The sequence below is a fragment of the Nothobranchius furzeri genome, chromosome 5 (assembly GCF_043380555.1).
Source record: "Nothobranchius furzeri strain GRZ-AD chromosome 5, NfurGRZ-RIMD1, whole genome shotgun sequence".
Lineage (NCBI taxonomy): Eukaryota > Metazoa > Chordata > Actinopteri > Cyprinodontiformes > Nothobranchiidae > Nothobranchius > Nothobranchius furzeri.
In genome coordinates, this window is record NC_091745.1 from 12,973,919 (window position 1) to 12,995,037 (window position 21,119).

Below are 21,119 nucleotides of genomic sequence, written 5' to 3' on the forward strand. Positions count from 1 at the left end.
GAAGTCAGCAGGGGCAACCTCACCATGACCAGAGATCACAATAACAAAAAGCTGTGTGCAGTGAGTTTAACGTGCACTCTATAATGTTTTCTATCAAGGCTCTACATGTTTTGCTCTCAGCTGCACAAGCCTGTTAAATTAAACTTAAATGTGGCAGGAAATAAACTAATACACCACTCTACAGACACATTTTGACGAGGGACAGTTTACTGAGCTTAGGCAAGGCAAGGTGAGACTCAGGGCTGATGCTGTACCAACCCTGTTTGTTCATCGCCCTGAACCAAGGAGGAGGAAGGACCCGTGGTGAGAAGTACAGCAGAACCACTGCATGTTGATCCACTGACCAGTGACCACACAAATTGTACTCAAGTAAACTGTGGTACAAATCTTTTGAAATATTAGACATTTGTATTTATTTTATTTTAAAATTACTCTTTATTCTAACAGTGCCATTATAATTTCAGAGAATGAGGAAAGCAGCAGCAGTGGGGCAAATGAAATGAGAGAAAGTGAGAGGGGACATGAGATGGTATCAGGAGAGAGGGACATCCCAGGAAGCCATGAGGAGCCGGCGTCAGGTCCAGGAGGAGAAAGGAACAAGCGATGCAACCAGGGAACCCAGCTGGAAAACCTAAGGGAGGAAATAGAAAGTCAAAAAGGCGTGAAAAACACAAGAGGCATTTAATGGAGTAAACAGACAATCAAAAAGGCCGTACAACTCTGTTTTTCAGTGGGTTCAACAGGCTACAGGTTTCTTCAGGACATGAGTATCCCTCTGCCTGATGTTAGAACCCTGCAAAGACAAATGCAGCCCATTAAACTGGAACCATGTGTGTTAGGAGAGGTGTGTGACATGCTTAGTTTGAAGTTTAAAAATCTGACAGAGATGGAAAGAGAGTGTGTGCTTACTGTGGATGAGATGGCAGTCACTCCAGGCGTGCATCACTCCATCACAGACCCAACAGGGTTTTGCTACCACCGTTGTTCCTGGTCAGCTCTCCGCTCAGCCACTATGAAAACAAGAAGATGGACACACAACACAGTTTAACCTTTAATGGTTAAATAAGATTTTTGTTTTAGTAACTCTTTGACATTTATTTATTGATAATTGTGTTATTGTTAATTCTTATTTCTTGTCATTCCTTAATAACAAAATTGCAAATGCTAATATTATAAAGCAAGTGGAAATGAGCAGCTTTATGGAAAATGTCTAATTTTTAAAAGTTATTGTTCGACTACCATTCTTGAAATATCGTAATTTTATTCTTATTACTTGAGTCCACAAAACAGAACATCATATCTTCTTATGTTCGTAATCCTGTTTGTCTCATGCTTCAGCAGTTCGACATTTCGATGACATTTCATCAACTTACCGGAGAAAATCCTTCCGAAACACCGAAAATGAACTGCAGTTAATGCAGCAGCAGGGGCTGTTTGGAACTATTCGAAGCTACATGAACCACGTGACTCCCGCATTCCGTGTCGTAACTCTCTCTACAGCTCTGACAGAACCCTGCCCTCCTCTCCTAATGATTGGATAGGAATTCTGTCAAACGCGCTGGCTGGGTGAAGCAGAGAAGAGATGAGGATCCAGGTCGGGGAGGAAGCAGGCAGACAGGTAGGATTCTTTACACACAGATTTATTAGGACGCACGCTGGACAATGAAACAATGATCCGACACGAAACACAGAACAGAAGGGGTTTAAATACAGGAGGAGCGGGAGCTAGGGTGATTGGGAAACAAGAGGCAGGTGGGAGCAATCAACGGAGACACAGACTAAAACATAAGGGAAGACAGGACAGGGTGTGACAGTCCCCCCCCTAAAAAAGGCCGGATCCCAGACGCCCACATGAACAAGGAGCAGGGCGGGAGGAGGGGGACCCGGAGGGAGGGCCCAGAGGAACCGAGGGACAGATGGAGAGGCGGCAGGGACCAGCAGAGTCCGGGGGCCTGCGCCTGGGACAGAGGAGGAGACGACGGGCTCTTGGGGGCCGGCGCCTGCGGCAGATGAGGAGGCGACGGGCACTTGGAGGCCGGCGCCTGCGGCAGATGAGGAGGCAACGGGCCCTTGGAGGCCGGCGCCTGCGTCAGAGGAGCTCAGCAGGCTGGGCCGGGGACATAGTCCCTTGGACGGGCTGGACCGGAGCGACCTTCAGAACCACCATTGGAACCGGAGACGGTGGAGACGTCGGACCAGGGGGACCATCTGCTTCTGGTCCAGGGGAGTCGGCTTCTGGTCCAGGGGCGTCGACTTCTGGTCCTTCGATTTCTGGACCGTCGGCCTCTGGATCGGAACCGGAACCGTCTGCTTCTGGTCCGGGGGCGTCTGCTTCTGGCCCGGGGGAGTCGGCTTCTGGCCCGGGGGAGTCGGCTTCTGGTTCGTCGACTTCTGGACCGTCGACTTTTGGACCACCGACTTTTGGACCCGATCCGTCAGCTTCGGGGCCGGTACCGTCTGCTTCTGGGCCCGATCCGTCAGCTTCTGGGCCAGTACCGTCTGCTTCCGGGCCGGTACCGTCTGCTTCTGGGCCTGATCCGTCCGCTTCTGGGCCGGAGGCAGAGCCGCTGTGGGAGGAGCTGCCTGGACAAGCTGGACCGGATGCGGTGCGACCTCGGGGACCACTGCTGGAAATTGTGTGAGCAGGGAGGACACACCATCCAGCTGGAGCTGATTAAAACTGAGGGTCTGATGGAGCTGTGCCAGCTCAGCCCGGAGACCTGCGAGCTCCGCTGGGTGGACCTCGGGCTTGCTCTTCTGGCTCTGAGACGAAGAAGCCAGAGCATTCAGGTGAGACTCCTGGTCGCTGACGAGCTGGCAGATCCGGCCAAGCTCCGCCTGAAGCTGGGCTACGGGCACTGCTCCTCCGCCTGGAGAGGACGGAACCGCTGGTCTGACCGGGGGCGTGTCCGAACTGGCGCGCTGAGCACGGCCAGCGGCGGGCTCGCAGCTCTGTCCTGAAGCGCAGGGCTGCGGTGGATTCCGGCGTCTTTCTCCACGCGGCGGACCAACTCCGGGGGAACAGACCGCCAGTCTCGTGCCCACAAAACTGGAGCGATCTGGCAGCGGCTCCCGGTCCAAACATGCCTCCGGTTCCGGGAGGACAGGGAGGAACGCCGCGGCCGAAGGTCGGCGATGGCGTCTTCAGCGAGGCGAAGCAGGAGGGGGGGAGGCCGGCCGGTGATCAGACGAGAGGAACCGGAGCAGGCACTCCCAAGGCAGAATCTCCCGGCTGGATCCATCAACGGGTTCTGGTTGGATGATTCTGTCAAGCGCACTGGCTGGGTGAAGCGGAGAAGAGATGAGGATCCAGGCCGGGGAGGAAGCCGGCAGACAGGTAGGATTCTTTACACACAGATTTATTAGGACGCACGCTGGACAATGAAACAATGATCCGACATGAAACACAGAACAGAAGGGGTTTAAAGTGCATGTCAAGTGTGCCTCAGAGTCTTACCCCACCCACGTATCAATTTTAAAAACTGCACCATTGGTAGGCGTTGCCTGGAGGACCGAGAGGGCGGAGCCGCGGCAGTGACGAAGACGACGGCTAACTAGACGAAGCTAGCTCCATTCACTCTGAGCAGTCATTAGAAGTGGAGGACGTTTCTCCCCCTCCTTACCCAGACACTCGAGAAGAAAGGGACCAAGTCTAATTGGAGGAGACAAGCGGACATGAGCCTTATTGTTTTGAGCTTGTGAGTTGCCTGAAATTACCGGAACCGACCCAACAGAACCATCTCTGAATGTAAGTAGCCGTTAGCCATAGCATTGGATTAGCTGCAGTGTTTGGCTCCACGGCCCTAGAGAGCTAGTATTCAGCATGTGTTAGAGATTTATCTGCATCAACACACCTGGTTTTAATCAGCAACAAACAGCTGAGCTGCTTAACAGCTTATCTAACCTATTAAAGTAGGAAAATCCACTGAAACGTGCTGGATAGCAGGTCTCCAGGAGATCTGGGCTCAAGCTACAGTCTGCTGCATAAAGTTTTGAAAATACCCCATGAGAAAATTATTCTGTAATGTGTTCAGCCCACTAAAACTGCCCTGATTTCATTATTTATTTACTGATACTAGCTGCTCTTGGTTGCAGGTGATCCTCTGGTGTCTGCAGCTGGTCTCCTGCTGATGTCTTCAGGATCAGGAGCTTCCAGAAGAATGTGCCTTTCAATGACTCTTTCCACCTTATTTGTTATATTAATTAAATAAATCTCAATTTATATATTTCCTGTTTTTGTTCATGTCCATAAATACTTAAACATGCTTGAAATTAAAACGAGCTTTTAACAGTGAGATGCTAGTTTAGTTCATCACAATAGAGCTAGTTAAACATGCGACAATGTGATAATTCAATTAATGTAATTTATAAATATCCATTAAAATATCAAAACTGGAATCAAAATGAGATATTTGGCAGCACAAAAAACTTGTCAAACACAATATTTATTATAATAATTGTAGGCAGACAGGAGACAGAGCTGATGGAGGTTCTCAGTCATCGAAGGATGGCTGAAGGCTTTCCAGGAACAGGAGATGTGGTGTTGTCTCTTCTCTCTCTATTCTGCCAGATGAGCTGATAGGTTACAGGTGTGTGAGGACATCCTCATGCTGTCACAACCAGATGACAGGAGTTATCAGGTGATCAGCCAGGCTAATGATGAGATGCAGAAAGAAAACAAATCATGCAGAAAGAAAACAAATTCAGGACAGTGTACAATATGTGGTGTTGCTCACCTTATGTGCTCTTAGAGAGTTATTAACGTGTGCATGCCTCATGGTGTAGAGTCCATATTTTGCTGAGTGTCCTGCAGTAATGCAGGTTATTAGTTAATTTACTTTTGATAGCAAAAACAAAATATTTAATTTAAAAGTTGTTTTCCAGGTGAATCAGCTCACACGTCACCACCAAGTGTCACAGGGCCAGAATCAGTAGCCTCCTTCATGATGTAATCACATACTTATTTAATTGTTAATATCTTAAAAATTCAGAAATGTTTTAATTTTTTTACCTTGAACAGTTCACTGAGCTTGTACTGTCACTGAGGTGGAAGCTGGAATCAACAGCAGACACCTCACATCTTGGTCTTTTCAGGAGGTGTGGATGCTCTGGGACCTTCTGGAAGATGAATTTCTGTCATGGTCCTTGTGTCACAAGACACTGAGGCTGTGAGCTCTATAAAAAACAAAGAAGCAGCACATTTATAAATGTTTAAAAGAGCATAAAATCACTTGTAACAATCTGTAAAACAAATGAAAACTAGAAGGTAATAAAATGTTTACATAGAAGATTATTAAAAATAATTCACCTTTGCTACGGGCAAGGCTTCACGTCAGCCTGGACAAGTGCATTCTTGCAGATTACTAAATCAGTCTGACAGCCAGTGTCTTGGGTAGATTTAGCCTGAAAAAAAAAATAGAAGCACATTGATGTTTATAAAGTCAGATAAAATACAAAAGAAACTGTCCCATATAGGCGCTTTATAACATTCCTAGTGTGTGATGTTATTATAACGTAAAAGTCAGTCACATATGATGTGGAGATCCTGAAATGCGACCTCCTGAACAGAATTCCTCACGGAACCGGGTCACGCTGTGCTAGATTTGACGCTGTAATGCTGTCTGTCAACTAGTGCTGCGTCAGTTTAGAGTCACTGTTGCTGAATTACCGACTGACACAAAAACAACCCGAATTTTCTCTGAGCCTGACAGTCAGGTGGACCGTTTTGTCGGCCAGGCCTTCGAGATATGTTCCGATTCGCCACTGATTCTAACCTTACATCCCGTTCCACATTTTGTGAACTTGACAAAATAGCCCGAAGGCAGTGCAGACTGATATTAGCTAAATGGAGTGAACCACGTCTCTCAAACTTTGCATTTAGGAAGGGAATTGTCTTTAGAAGATGTTAAAACTTTTATTTAGCTTACTCACCTCAGACTGTAGCCCGTCATGGTGGGGGAGCAGAGTCGGTGGGCTGCATCTAAATCGCGGAAGAGCCACGGTGGGCACAGCCTCCCTCTTGGAACGGAAACGTGCAGAATCGCGGGTAAAATGCTGGTTGCAAACTACAGCACCAGGCGGGAGCTGAATGTTTTCCAGACACGCAACCACTGGCGCCTAATTTCTAAGTCCAGCGGAAAGGAGTGCAACCCGACAGAGCTCCGCAACCATACTACACTACACCATCTCACCATACCAACACGATATGGAGCACTAAACCCGAACTACTTTCCTAATTACACTAACAGCCAAACAGTAACTAAACTACAATATCCAACAGCCAAGCTAACACTAAATAAGTATGTATAACACTAAAAACTATGCTAAAGACTAGGATATGCTAATGCTATATGCTAATGCTGAACTACGGCTAGCCTCCTACACTCTCATGCAAATTCAACTCCCAACTCGCCACAAGGCGTGGCCGAGACTCCCGATGCTTTTATAACTTTGACACAGAGCTGCTACGTAGTACTCTACTGGTTTACGTAGTATCTTACTCTTTAGCCATTGGCTAAAATTTATTCAAAATGAGTCAAATTCTATGTTTTAAGCTGAAGGTGGAGCTATACTGTGGTATTTAGGCAGAATTTTTAATTTTTAAAGAAAATGCACCAAAATGCTAAAATAATGAATACACACATTTAAAACACTATTAGACACTCATTTATACAGTTCATCAGCAAAAAAAATTTAATTTAGACGTTACTTGCTCTTTAAATACACGAGGAGCGGGAGCTAGGGTGATTGGGAAACAAGAGGCAGGTGGGAGCAATCAACGGAGACACAGACTAAAACATAAGGGAAGACAGGACAGGGTGTGACAAATTCGAGAAACGTGATTGGTAGCTAAGACTCGTGCTCTCATTGGTTCCACCCAAGTTCCTCCCACTGATGCTAGAATTGAGACAAAAAGATCCGTAACTGTAGATTTGAGGTTTGTACCTGTAGAATGAAATGTGTGTTTTGAGAGTTTTGATTTCAAACTTGTACCTTGATTTTTTCAATTTGGAAGTCTGCTAGTTACAAAACGAAAGTTTCATGTTTCTGAATGAATGTTTGATGTTACAAAATGAGTATTAAATGTACAAAATAAAAGTTTGATTTTACAAAATGAAAAATACATGTACAAAATGAAGATTTCCTGTTACAAAACAAGAAATACAAGTACAAATTGAGAATTACAAGTTAGAAAACTAAAGTTACAAGTTACAAATCCAAAGTTACATGTGATGAAACATGTTCGAAGATACAAAACTTGGTACAAGTTATGCTGAATATTGTCCCAATCCTAGCTCCATACCAGTGAGTCACCAAGCCACCCGCTCGTTATCGGGATGGGTGAACGTATTAAGTAATTCAGTGAGAATGTTGGTGTTCAGTGACATTGTTCTCAAGAACAAAACAATTCATACAGAAAGAAACATTAGTTCCAGTTTTCATGAATGTTGTAATAAAAAAATATATAAATAATACCAGGGGCGGATTTAGGACTGAAGAAGATCCGGGGCTTAACACACACACGCACGCGCGCACACATACATGACAAGCACTAGTCAACATCACATATATATGTCTTGTACCACATTATTTTTAATCTGAAGCTACATATTAAGCATATTTAGGGCAGAATATTGTTCCTGTTAGTGTTTAGTGTGAGATGATAGTAAATATTCCCTTTCTTTCTCCAACAACTTTACCTGATAGTAAGCTAACTTTAGGCAAACCAGCAGCACAACAAATATTTTCAAATAAGACTCACAAACCTGAGTCAACACCAGTCTCATCATGGGGTTCTGTCGTTGTACTTTTGTTCTTAAAAACGTCCTTATGTCATCTTCACTCATGCGTTTCAGGCAGAGACTGCAGAAGAAGCCAGCTGCTGAAGGGCTTCTTCTGCAGTGGTGGAGGCTCAGGCAGGCTGTATACAAACTACTGCTAGCTGCTCCCTCTCTGGTGGACTTTGGCACTGTATGTTACTTCAGCGATTTAGATCCGGGGCTTACCATAGCCCTTTTCAGATAGACATTCTGGAACATTTGTGGACAATTCAATCCGGTTTTTAACCGGAACTGTGTTTTCAGACACACCACTTTTGTACCGGAACTTGTCCTTTCGGCTGCGTTCACACAGCAGGGAAAAGTTCCAGATGTCTGACGGCGCGGGGGGGGGGGGGGGGGGGTCGGACTCATGCTAAGAAGAAGTAGAAAATATCATTTCTATAGCGCCTCTCAAAATAAAAATCACGGGGCGCTTAAGCATAATTCTGCACACACGAAGACGCATGAGAGACCTGGATGATGAAGCTCAATGGTTAAAGGAATCACTGAAGCGGTGTGAAGCGCTCCGTCGCGCGTCTAGGCGGTACCGTAGGAGGCGAGCTGCCGTGGTTCGCCGCATGCTACAGGAGCGAGCTATCTAGGTGTGCACAGCGTCCCCCGGTTCATTCCCCCCCCCCCCCCCCCCCCCCCCCCCCGTCCGGAACTCTACCTCACCAGTCTGAAGCAGCCACTCTGTCTGTAACAAGTCCGGACCTGTTACTAGGGGCTTCGTCCGGTTAAATTCCGGAACACGTTATCCAGATGTTTGTATTCAGACACAAAGGTCTTATGGACAGAGTCCGGAACATTTCCGTTTTCCATGGCCTGTCTGAAGGGGGCTCATGAAACATCCGGGGCTTCAGCCCAAGTTGCCGGGCCTAACGCCGCCCCTGAATAATACTTTGGTTATGGAAATGTTTCTGTGGGTGGTGGTAGGGTCGCATAGCTTAGTGGGGAGGAGATGTTATGTATGGACCAAGAGTTATTGTGTGTTATGCAAGTCATCGCCAGTAGGGGGCACTACGCCCAGTTATGTGTGTGTGTTACTTCTGTGTTCTGTAATAAAAGGAGAAGATAACAGGTAACCAAGCTATCGTGTATGCAGTCTGACTCTGTATAAACTCTAATAGTGTATTGACATTACGGTGGAAATATAACAGCAGGCTAAATACATTTCATATATTTCCAAAACGTAATACTTGTTTATATCTTGTAAAGCCAAGTAGCCTTTATTCTGGACTCAGAACAATTCAACAAAAGTAAAGAGACATTATACAGATGAAGTAAGCACAAGATAACTTACTGGACGAAACTGAATTATCATGAGAGCCAGAACAAGAGAGCCTGATAACAGTCATGTAAAAATAATCATTAAAAAGTATGTATGTATAATAGAAATAAAAATATATTAGAAATAGTGTAACTCACTTTGATCCAAACAATAAATCAGCCATAGCTGATTAGCAATCATGAAATGAAGTCTGGGAAGTTGTAAGTTTCACTCTTTTATTACATTTTTTTCTTTTAGATCTGTTAAAAGGTAACCATGGCAACCTGTGTGTCTTCAACGTTGGCTACACAAAGCAGCAAGTGTACGTACCAAGTACCTGTCTTGACCACCTCGTGTGTGGTTTTGGACTTTAAACAGCAAGGTTATTTTTTTCTCCATAGCCATTTGGATCATTGGAGACAGCTATGTGAGGCGTGGTGCCCAGAGAGCTGCAGAGACCCTCGGAGACATCCTTGGCCTCCCTGACGTCCGTGTCTCCTGGTTCGGTTGGGGTGGACTGAGGTGAAAAGACCTTCTCCCCTTCTTTTTCCACTCCCTGCAAGGAAGAGCAGCTCCTGATGTCTTTCTCATCCACGGTGGCGGCAATGACATGGGGGTGGTCAGCAGTGTGAAGCTGGTCAACATGATGAAGGAAGACCTGCACCGGCTTCACCTTCTACACCCTCATATGATGATCATCATGTCATCCATCACCCAAAGGTGTAGATGGAGGGCAGGTGTAAAACCTGCTAAAATTGAGAAGGCCAGGAGGTTTGTCAACAGTGTTCTGGCTTCTTTTATTTCTAGCTTAAATGGTACTGTTGTTGTTTATGTTTATGTGCTTAGCAGACGCTTTTACCCAAAGTGACTTACATTTTTTTTAACCTATAGGGCATGTTGTGATCTGTGGGGGAAACCGGAGCACCCAGAGAAAACCCACGCATGCATGGGGAGAACACTCAACTCCACGCAGAAAGGCCGCAGCCGAGTTTTGAACCTGCGACCTTCGTGTTGCGAGGCAACAGTGCTAACCACTGCGCCACCATGCATCCTCACATCAGACATGACAGTCCAGGGACAATTTTGTCAGACAAAGTTCATGTCACAAATAGGGGAAATGATATATTTTTAACTAATATTGCTGATTGTCTTAAAGGCCAGCTCCAAAAGCAGTGAAAGACTTCCAGGTGGGAGTCTTGCTGCTTTTGAATTTTGCCTTTAGGACAGATTTATTTTCAGGCAAACAGGATAAACATATCCCTGACTGTTATAGCTAATGTGTTGGTGATATAATTTATCTATAGCCATAACACTGTTGACAGCTCTGTTCTTCCTTCACAACCCAATGTTCCACTCACTCTGCAGCTCTCTGGACCCATTTTATTATTTTAAGTGTTTCCAAATGTTCCGACACTTGTTATTTTATAAAATCTAGTATAAATCTCTGCAATATCGCGTGGACATCGGGGGCAGTCCCACTGGACGGGCAGACCGTTGTGGTGGTTCCCTTATTTAAAAAGGGGGACCACAGGGTGTGTTCCAACTACAGGGGGATCACACTCCTGAGCCTTCCTGGTAAGGACTATTCAGGGACTCTGGAGAGGAGGGTCCGCCAGGTTGTTGAACCTCAGATTCAGGAGGAGCAATGTGGTTTTCGTCCTGGCCGTGGAACACTGGACCAGCTCTATATCATTAGGGGGATCCTGGAGGGTGTGTGGTCTGTGACATCATAGAGTTCTGAGCATTCTGCCTAAGCAACACATTCCCACACCCGAAGCGGCCGAAACTGCTGATGGGTGACCAAGCGTTTGTTTCCGATGCGTTGGGAGGCGACGCGCTGTGTCAGAGCATCGCTTTCCGACGCCCGCGGTAAAACGGACATTTCAAAGACATTTAACCTCTAACCTCTAGCGATTTAACCTTCCCCTCGCCTCCATCCTAACCTTAACCCTGTGTCTCTTTCTAAATGTCCTGTTGTAGTGTCATGAATGGCCTCTAATTTGTGACAACGGTCACATTTTCCCAGCAGGGTCAAGCTGGGTCGTTCTGTAGCTTTGCCCCACAGATTAACCACGCCAGGAGCTGTGATGTCTGCTGAAACCATCTTTATCTGCTGCTGTTCCGTCCCAAGATGAAGGACACTTCAAATTTCACAATAATAATACTAAATAATAATTTTGATAAACTCTTGACTTTATTACTGTTATTACAACCATCATAAGTAATCTCTTGATTCAGTATACATGTATTTTAATGACTGAAATGGCTTATTATGCTTTGGGTATAATAATAGTTATCGTTGATAATCCGTAATGTGTGGTCATTAAACCAGAAGGTCATCTTGCACGTTAACCAGCCACATTCAGAAGGGATCCAGGGTAAAGGGTAAAACCATCTCACATGTCGTTACCTCATGACCAAGCTTTCTGATGCTTAGAGGGCGTGTTCTGAGGGTGTTCTGCTCCCCACAACTCAGTTCTGTTCAGGTTATTTATAAAGCGCCAATCCACAACAAGAGTCGTCTCAGTACACTTTACAGAGCCAGCGTTCCAGTTGACTCTACTGATTAAAAGTGCTTTGAGTTCAGCTCATTGTTCCAGTCATTTAAAGGTTTTCTCGTCTCGTCTCGTCTCGTCTTCCTCCGCTTATCCGGGTCCGGGTCGCGGGGGCAGCATCCCCTAAGGAAACGCAGCAGATTGCATGGAGTCACCGACTTTTTGTGTCAGAGGCTTTCCAGCAATCCCCACACTAAGCAAGCATGTTTCTATGTTAAAGAAAGCTGCATCAGTTATTCACTCACTCACACCCAGAGACATGTTAGGGTCACTAGTTAACCCTACGTGTGTGTGGGGGAACCGGAGCGCCCGGAGTAAACCCACGCATTCATGATGGAGAACTAATTCTCCATCAGGAAGTCCCCTTTTTTTCTGGTGTGCTTGTGTGTGCTCTAAAGGGGTGTTGCATCTAAGATTAGTTATTCAATCACTCACTCAGTCACTCACACAAAAATGTCTAAATTTAGAGAATGCTAATGCTAATTTTCGTGAGGTAACATCTGGGGTTTAAACTGGTGATGTCATCATGAAGCCCGAGTGTTTTCGGGGTCAGATGCTAATTTCAGGCCTAACTTTATGTTTCCGTAGACATGCCGGAGTGAGAAACTTCTTGAAGCGCCTCCACAATGAAACGTTCTGGTTCCTGACTGTTTGTGGAACGCTGTCTTTGGGGGAAGGCTCGTTTTCATGAAGACTTCTATTTGCTTCCACTGAATCTATCTGTTCTTCAGGGGGAGAGCAAACTTCTTGTCCCATCTCGTAATCCTCGTCAGGCTCCAGACTCTCAGAAGTTTGTTCCTGAGGTTCACATAGAGAAGCTTCCTCTACCAGCTGGTACGTAAAGGCTTCCAGCTCCTCAGACAGCTTCTCGTCTGGCTCAGGCGTGTTCTTCCTAGAGTTAAAGGTCTCCAGTTGTTCTGAGAGATCATGGTTGATTTTCTCCAGATCTCTAATTTGTGTCTCTAAGTCCTCGTTGAACGAGTCCTTGTTCTGAATCTCCTGTCCCAGCCGGAGTTTCAGCTCTGACTCCTGTTTTAAACGCTGTTGCTGGTCTTCAATCAGATGTTCTAGTTCCTCCAGCTGAGTTTTGAGAGTCTGAATTGTAATTTTGAAGGTCTCTGCATTAAACTGGTAGTAATCCAGTCCCTCTTCCAGTTCACTAATTTCTACCTTTAATTTCTCATAAACGTTGTCTTTGTTCCGCTGGATTTTCTGCTGCTGATCAAACTTGGATCTCAGCAGCTCAGATTCCCGACTGAGTCGCTTTTGGAGGTTTTCCAGCAGATTATCTTTCTCCTTCAGCTGTAAGTTTACCTCCTGCATCATTTTGTTGCAGGACTCTGCCTCACCTCGGTAATAATCCAGTTTCTGTTTGAGTTCATCAATCAGAGTTCTGGATTTTTTACACTCGCTCTCTACCGTTGAGCTTATTTCAGCTTGGTCACTGAGACTTGTGTCCAGGCGAGACAGCCGTAGGTGTTCGGAGCCGACTGTCTGGAAAAGGAAATCGAAAGTTGGATGCCGACATCCAGACGACTCCTGCTGGGCTGGGTCAGCTAATCTGAGACTCGGTCCCAGCTGAGTTTCGTCCTCTGAACTGGGTTCACATTCCCCACAGAGAGAAGCCTTTTCTCCGTCCTCCTCAGAAAGCTTCTCCTCTGCCTCGTTCGTCTCAGAGAAGATACTTTTCATCTCGTCTACCAGAACACCGTTTATAATCTCTAAATCTCTGATTTGTTCATATAAAGCCTCGGTGAGCGAGTCTTTTTTCTGTTTCTCCTCTTCCAACTGCAGTCTCAGCTCTGACTCCAGTCCTAACTGGTTTTGCAAACTTTCAGAAACATTTAGTTTTTTCCTCCAACTGAATTTCCAAAGCCTGAATTGTAGTTTTGCAGGTCTCAGCGTTAACCTGGTAGTAATCCAGACACTCTTTCAGTTCATTAATTTCTTCTCTTAGTTTCTGATAAACTTCGTTCCTAATCTGGTCGTTTATCTTCCCCTGTTCAAATCTACGTCTCAGCTGGGATTCCTGCTTTAAAAGATTTTGCAGATTTTCACACACAGTTGCTTTCTTCTTCAGTTTGGTCTCTAAAGCCTGCTGGGTGACCTTGCAGGTCTCTGCATTGTCTTGATAAACGTCCAGTTCTTGTTCCAGGACGGTAATTATGTCGTTGTATTTTTCCAATTCAGTCTCTGCTTGTAATGTTTGCTGCTTTTCATCACTTAACAATTTCTCCGTGATTAAAAGCTGAGACTGGACTTTCTCCAAGAGCGCCATATGGGAAAAATAAATTTTGGGGTGTTTACACCCAGATAATTCCCGCTGGAGCTCCTCAGATGAAAAATGTAGAATAGACATGATTCTAGAGACTCTTGGTCTTTTATCAAACTCAGAAAAAAGGTTTGAGGTTGTAAAAGATTATTGTCTCAGAGAGTCGATGTGTCTCACACCAGCAGTTGGCTGCTAATGAAGTGGGAGCTGGCTGATGCTAGATAATAGAACTCTGAGCCTTTATGACGTCACTTCAAATGATCACGTGGGCGGGGTGAAAGAAGAAGTAGTAGTAGGCACTGGTGGTCATAGTAACCCAAATGGGCGGAGCCTAACTTTAATGCATTTATCTCAGTCTGGACCATCGACGTTCCAGTGTTAACATCAACAGCAGCACCTGAACGCCCCTTTCTTTAACATTATATGTGATAAAAATGAACTTTAACCTGAACCAACCTATTTCTTTCAGAACATGTGAAAAATTTCTCTTTAAAAAAAATGTTGGCTCATAAGTCATTTTGTCCCACATTTTGAAATTTTTTTGTCATATTTTATTATTTATCGGGGGGGGTCACATTGAAGAAAATGTCCGAGCAGAGCTAGAATTACAGCGGCGCTGGAAGCCCTCAACGTCCACACCCATGGCTGTGTATCTGTTTGGACTCTCGGGGCACCGGGGATTCCTGAGCAGAGACGAGGAACAGCGCTGAACTTTGATGCGCTCCAGGCAACTGAGTCCTGCGCACGGCACATTGTCAAAGTGGCGCAACCCAAAAAGTCTAATTAACCCACGGCCGTTCATTTCCGATCATATTCTGGTACTTTATGTTTTTTTATCCGTGCCTGACGCAGTCAGCTGCTGAGGAGGAGCTCATCACCTGTCCTCAGGTGACTTCACCTCATGGCGCAGCCTTGCAGTGCACACTAGTTTTGTGCCCGGTAGTGTCATGATCTGTGCTGCATAACCATCTCTGCTGAGTGTTTTACAGGTGGGTGTGTCTGGAGAGCCCAGCTGTGCCAAATCAGCTCATCAGCGATCAGGGGATTTAAGGAGCAGCTGGACATCTCACCATTGCCAGATGATACTCAGTCTTGGGTAGTTTCTAGCCCTCCTTTTGACCTTCCTAAAACGATTTTAGAATTTGTTTGTCTGCTTGTTCCTGCCCTTCTGGCAGTTAACCTGCTCTGCACTCCTGATTCCTCCAGGTTCCAGTCATCTGTTCATCTCCACTCTCTGCTATATCTTTGGAACCATCTACCACATTCCAGTCCTGCTGTTTGCCCCTGATCGCCAGCTCTCCGTCACCCCACCTATCCACCTGCAGCGCCTCGGTCTCCCCATCCAGCCAGGTCTGACTAACCCCCCCCCCACAAAATACCGGATCATCCAGGAAACAGTAAGCCTTCTTATTTTTTCATCATCATCTCACGTTGCTCCAGACTCTGACCTCTCTTCCTCTCTCAGACCCCACGGATCCCTCCAGTCCTGCAGAAGCTTCGGCTACCTCTCCCATTCAAAATAAATCATATAAACTTACCTTCTGTCTCTCGGTGGTGATTCTTCATGTCGTGGGTCAAGAAATTACCCTCAAACATGACAGAATCATCTGGCCAAACTCCTGACCCCGCTGTCGAATCACTACCGTCTGTTATATCCACAGCTTTCGCCCAACATGAACAATCCATACAGACTCTCCTCGAACATCAAGCCAACACTAACCAATGTTTGTTCCAGTTAGACTCCAGATTAAGGGAACTAAATGAAAAGCTATCTGTTCCGGCTGCTTCAGTTTCTCCACCTCCACCTCAACTACCTCCGGTTCAGCCTGGTCCGTCTATACATTGGCACTTCCGGGTTGCAGACTCGCCTCCTCCCGATACCTTCTCCGGTGAGTCCGGCAAAATACGTTGTTTTCTTCTCCAATGCATGTTAGCGTTTGAAAGAACCCCAGAAGCATTTATTAGTGATCCCGCAAAAATTTCTTACATTGTCGGTCTGCTCCGAGGTCGTGCCTTACAGTGGGCTGAGGCAAAAAGTCGGGAACCTAGTTTCCTTAGAGGTTCCTTAGACAACTTCCTCGTAGATTTTAATAGGACTTTTGGTAAATCAGAGATACCCTCAGAAATAGCCCGGGCCATTTGGAATCTGAAGCAAGAAAAGCAAACTGTTTCAGACTTTGCAGTTGAATTCAGAACATTAGCTATCACTTCTATTATGGATGAGGAGTCATTAAAAGGAGCTTTTACTCAAGCCCTCCACGACAAAATCCAGGACCAACTAGCCCTGTGTCCTGAACCTGGCACTCTGGAGGATCTTATCACTCTAGCTATTCGTATTGAGAAAAGACTCAAGACCCGTCCCAGGTCTGCTCTGCCCAGTTATCATACCCATCAGACCGCTCGTTCCACTATTCCTCCAGCTCTGCCGTCTGCTTTTGCTTCTGCCTCAATTCCTCCAGAGGTCCCCATGCAGATAGGCCGGGCTAGTCTGACCCCAGAAGAGAGACAACGTCGCATCTCCTCCCAACTGTGTCTGTACTGTGGTTTGTCTGGTCACTTTCTACCTAACTGTCCAATTCGCCCAAAAGGGAGAGCCCACCAGTAAGTCCGGGAGTTCTGGTGGGTAGCAGCACTAACAAAGAAGCCTTTCGGTGTGTATTGACCTGCTCTGTTTTTTTTAATCAGCTGCCTTTTTTAACTACAGCCCTGCTTGACTCTGGTTGTGAGAGGAATCTTCTAGATCAGTCTGTGGTCACTAAACTGAGAATTCCAACGACACCTCTTCTCACTCCAGTTCAGGTTTCATCATTGGATGGCAATGCGCTCACTACCATCACCCACCGAACAGAGCCTGTCAAGTTGCAAGTGTCTGGTAACCACCAAGAAGTCATTTCATTTTTTGTTTTTCCCTCTCCTCAGTTTCCAGTCGTCTTAGGACATGAATGGCTTAGCATGCACAACCCCCACATCGATTGGAGGACTGGTCAAGTTGCTGCTTGGAGTCCTTACTGCTTGTCCCACTGTTTGTTGTCCGCTAGCCTTCCGGTCCAGGTTCCTGCTTCCAGTCCTCCACCCATTCCAGACCTTTCTTCAGTGCCATCAGAATATCATGACCTACAAGCAGTTTTCAGCAAAGATCAAGCTGCATCCTTACCTCCCCATCGTCCATATGATTGCAGTATCGACCTGCTTCCTGATGCCACATTCCCATCCAGCAGGTTGTACAGTCTTTCTAAAGCGGAACATGAATGCATGACCACATACATCTCTGAGTCCTTAGCATCAGGTCTGATTCGTCCATCCACTTCTCCCTTGGGCGCAGGATTCTTATTTGTTTCAAAGAAAGATGGTTCCCTGCGTCCTTGTATCGACTATCGAGGGTTAAATCAAATAACAGTCAAGAACAAATATCCTCTGCCTCTGCTTTCCTCCACCTTTGACCCTGTACAGAATGCAACCATCTTCACCAAATTGGATTTCCGCAACGCTTATCATCTTGTAAGGATCAAGGAGGGTGACGAGTGGAAAACGGCCTTCAAGACACCTTTGGGCCACTACGAGTACCTCGTCATGCCTTTTGGCCTGACCAATGCTCCCGCAGTGTTCCAGTCCCTGGTAAACTCCGTACTCTCTGACTATATCAATTCATTTGTCACTGTATACCTCGACGACATTCTGATTTTTTCCAGTACCCTTTCCGAACACCATCAACATGTCCGCGCTGTTCTACAACGCCTTCTGGAGAACCGCCTTTTCGTCAAGGCTGAAAAATGCGACTTCCACGTTTCCTCAGTGAAATTTCTGGGATTTGTTCTGGAGAAGGGAAAGCTGAGAACAGACCCAGAAAAGGTTGAAGCTGTCCGTGACTGGCCAACTCCCACTACCCGTAAACAGCTTCAACGTTTCCTCGGGTTTGCAAATTTTTATCGGCGCTTTATTCGTGGCTACAGCCAGGTGGCATCTCCCTTGACGCAGTTGACTTCTGTTAAAAGAGCCTTTGTGTGGTCAGCTAATGCTGAAGAGGCTTTTCAGGAGTTAAAGACACGTTTCACTCAAGCTCCTGTTTTGGTTCGCCCTGATCCGTCTGTTCAGTTCACCATGGAAGTCGACGCCTCCGATTCTGGCGTTGGTGCTGTCCTATCTCAAATGTCACCTTCAGATAATCTATCACATCCCTGTGCTTTCTTTTCAAAGAAACTCTCTCAGGCGGAGCAAAACTATGATGTGGGAGACCGAGAGCTGCTAGCCATCAAATTGGCTCTGGAAGAGTGGCGCCATTGGCTTGAAGGTTCCGAGCATCCCATCATTATCTGGACAGACCATAAAAACCTTGCTTACCTGAAAGAGGCCAAGAGGTTAAACCCCAGACAGTCCCGGTGGTCCTTGTTCTTCACACGCTTCAATTTCATCATTTCCTACACCCCCGGATCAAAGAATGTCAAACCAGATGCTCTATCCCGCCAGTACGCTTCAGACAGAGACCTCGAACCCGCCACTATCCTTCCTCCATCTTGTGTTGTAGGAGCTGTTTCCTGGGACATCACCAACAAAGTTCTGGACGCCCAATGCACTGATCCTGACCCAGGTAATGGTCCTCTCAATAAACTGTTTGTGCCTCAACAGGTTCGAGGAGCAGTGATCCACTGGGCACATACCGCCAAGTTTTCCGTTCACCCTGGAATTGGTCGCACTCTCGCCCTGATCCGCAGGTCATTCTGGTGGCCCTCCATGTTTAATGACACTAAAGAGTACATCAACGCCTGCCATGTCTGTGCCCGGAATAAAACCACCAATCAACCCCCGGCAGGACTGTTAAATCCTCTCCCCATTCCATCTCGCCCATGGTCGCATATAGCAGTGGACTTCGTTACTGGCCTACCCCTCTCCAAAGGTTTTTCTGCAATTCTCACTATAATCGATAGATTTTCAAAAGCCTGTCATTTTGTTCCAGTGAAATCCCTTCCATCATCCACTGAAACCGCTAACCTCCTCATAACCCATGTTTTCAGGCTTCATGGCATCCCATCGGAGATCTTGTCAGATCGCGGGCCCCAATTCCTCTCCAGGGTCTGGAAGGAGTTTGCCACCTTATTGGGGGCCCGTGTTTCCCTGAGTTCTGGTTACCACCCCCAAACTAACGGTCAGTGCGAGCGGCTCAATCAGGAGTTGGAGGCTATGCTCAGATGTGTCTGCTCTTCAAACCCTACCAGCTGGAGCACCCAACTACCATGGATCGAGTACGCGCACAACACCCACGTTTCCACTGCAACCAGTAAGCCCCCGTTTGAATCATCCCTTGGTTACCAACCTCCCCTGTTCCCTTCGGATCTATCCTCCTCTGTCACAGTCCCTCAGTTTATCCGCCGGGCAAGGAGAACATGGATCCAAACCCGGGCGGCCCTTCAGCGCACCAAAGAGCGCAACCAACGGCTGGCAGATCGACACCGCAGACCCGCGCCCGTGTACAGTCCAGGTCAACAGGTCTGGCTGTCAACCAAAGATATTGGTCTCAAGGGTACAACTAGGAAACTTTCACCTCGCTTCATTGGCCCATATCCCATTCAGGAGGTTCTCAGCCCCTGTTCTGTCAGTCTTGTCCTGCCCCCGTCTATGAAGATCCACCCTGTCTTTCATGTATCCCTCCTGAAACCTGTCTCGTCCAGTCCGTTGTGTCCTGTTCCTGCTCCCCCTTCTCCTATTCGTCTCACTGATGGTGGACTTGGCTTTCGTGTTCGGCGCCTGCTGAACGTCAGGCCCAGGGGCCGGGGGCGTCAGTTCTTGGTGGACTGGGAGGGTTACGGCCCTGAACATCGCCAGTGGGTCCCCAGTTCCTGGATTGAGGACCCTTCTCTCATCAGAGACTTTGACGCCGCTCGGTCTTCTGCTGCTGCCTCCTCCTCCGCCTCCTCCTCCTCTGCGCGGCCGCCGGGTGTCGGCCTTTGAGGGGGGGGGTACTGTCATGATCTGTGCTGCATAACCATCTCTGCTGAGTGTTTTACAGGTGGGTGTGTCTGGAGAGCCCAGCTGTGCCAAATCAGCTCATCAGCGATCAGGGGATTTAAGGAGCAACTGGACATCTCACCATTGCCAGATGATACTCAGTCTTGGGTAGTTTCTAGCCCTCCTTTTGACCTTCCTAAAACGATTTTAGAATTTGTTTGTCTGCTTGTTCCTGCCCTTCTGGCAGTTAACCTGCTCTGCCCTCCTGATTCCTCCAGGTTCCAGTCATCTCTTCATCTCCACTCTCTGCTATATCTTTGGAACCATCTACCACATTCCAGTCCTGCTGTTTGCCCCTGATCGCCAGCTCTCCGTCACCCCACCTATCCACCTGCAGCTCCTCGGTCTCCCCATCCAGCCAGGTCTGACTAACCCCCCCACAAAATACCGGATCATCCAGGAAACAGTAAGCCTTCTTATTTTTTCATCATCATCTCACGTTGCTCCAGACTCTGACCTCTCTTCCTCTCTCAGACCCCACGGATCCCTCCAGTCCTGCAGAAGCTTCGGCTACCTCTCCCATTCAAAATAAATCATTTAAACTTACCTTCTGTCTCTCGGTGGTGATTCTTCATGTCGTGGGTCAAGAAATTACCCTCAAACATGACAAGTAGATCCCTTTGATCCGCTTAGTATAAAAGTAGGAAGCCAGGAAAGAGTTTTTCTAGATAATTGAGAGGAGACAGCAGGAAGATCAGAGACAGACGGGACAGGAAATTAGTCCCATAAAAACTAGAAAACTAAACAAGCAGCTTAAAAAGGAAAATGTAGGTAGATTTATCCCACTGCAGCTTTTACCTAAAGCAATAATTTATAAGCGAGCAATATTTATATATTTGATACAATTCAGATTGTTGGGTATTTTTATAATTGTACCTTTTTGAGGCCTAAAGGTTGAGCAAGGATGTTGATTGTGGGTTTCCAACTGAAAACTGTACCTCTGTAACCTGAGAAGGCCCGCCTTCTCCCCCATCCATTTGTGAATAAAGCCTCTGACGAACTAGGAGCACATTGGGAGTGACGTGGGGAAGCCTCGGAGGAGGTTTCTCTGCGTTAACTCTCCATGTTTTGGAGACTCAGGGTAAAATGTCTTCCTTGTTGTCATGTGTGTTATTACAGGTTCCAGGGTTATGGAGATTAAATATTACCTAACATTCTGGTCTCCTGATGGAGACCGCGGGTATGCAGAGCTAGTGAGGTGA

General features: G+C 46.6%; 2 protein-coding genes and 1 long non-coding RNA gene across 3 annotated transcripts in view; 1 reads left to right on the plus strand and 2 right to left on the minus strand.

Moving 5' to 3' along the window:
* Positions 1-21,119, plus strand: part of LOC139069967 (uncharacterized) — a 474,557-nt gene that overhangs the window by 375,551 nt on the left and 77,887 nt on the right. The window lies entirely within an intron of this gene.
* On the minus strand, positions 4,034-6,409 carry LOC139069974 (uncharacterized). Its single transcript, XR_011520633.1, has 4 exons — positions 5,932-6,409; positions 5,309-5,403; positions 5,012-5,175; positions 4,034-4,653 (listed from the first exon to the last, which is right to left on the minus strand). It is a non-coding gene; the product is annotated as an uncharacterized lncRNA (long non-coding RNA).
* On the minus strand, positions 12,195-13,923 carry LOC139070167 (putative leucine-rich repeat-containing protein DDB_G0290503). The gene is made up of 2 exons (XM_070551892.1): positions 13,555-13,923; positions 12,195-13,463 (listed from the first exon to the last, which is right to left on the minus strand). The coding sequence occupies exons 1-2, from the start codon at positions 13,921-13,923 to the stop codon at positions 12,195-12,197; spliced, it is 1,638 nt and encodes a 545-aa protein (XP_070407993.1).

Bases quoted from the DNA above. Each gene is read 5' to 3' on its own strand.
- LOC139070167 (XM_070551892.1), bottom strand. From the start codon at position 13,923: ATGGCGCTCTTGGAGAAAGTCCAGTCTCAGCTTTTAATCACGGAGAAA. The intron at 13,464-13,554 runs GTTAACGCTGAG...TTGCAAAACCAG, and splicing joins AGTGTCTGGATTACTACCAG to TTAGGACTGGAGTCAGAGCT.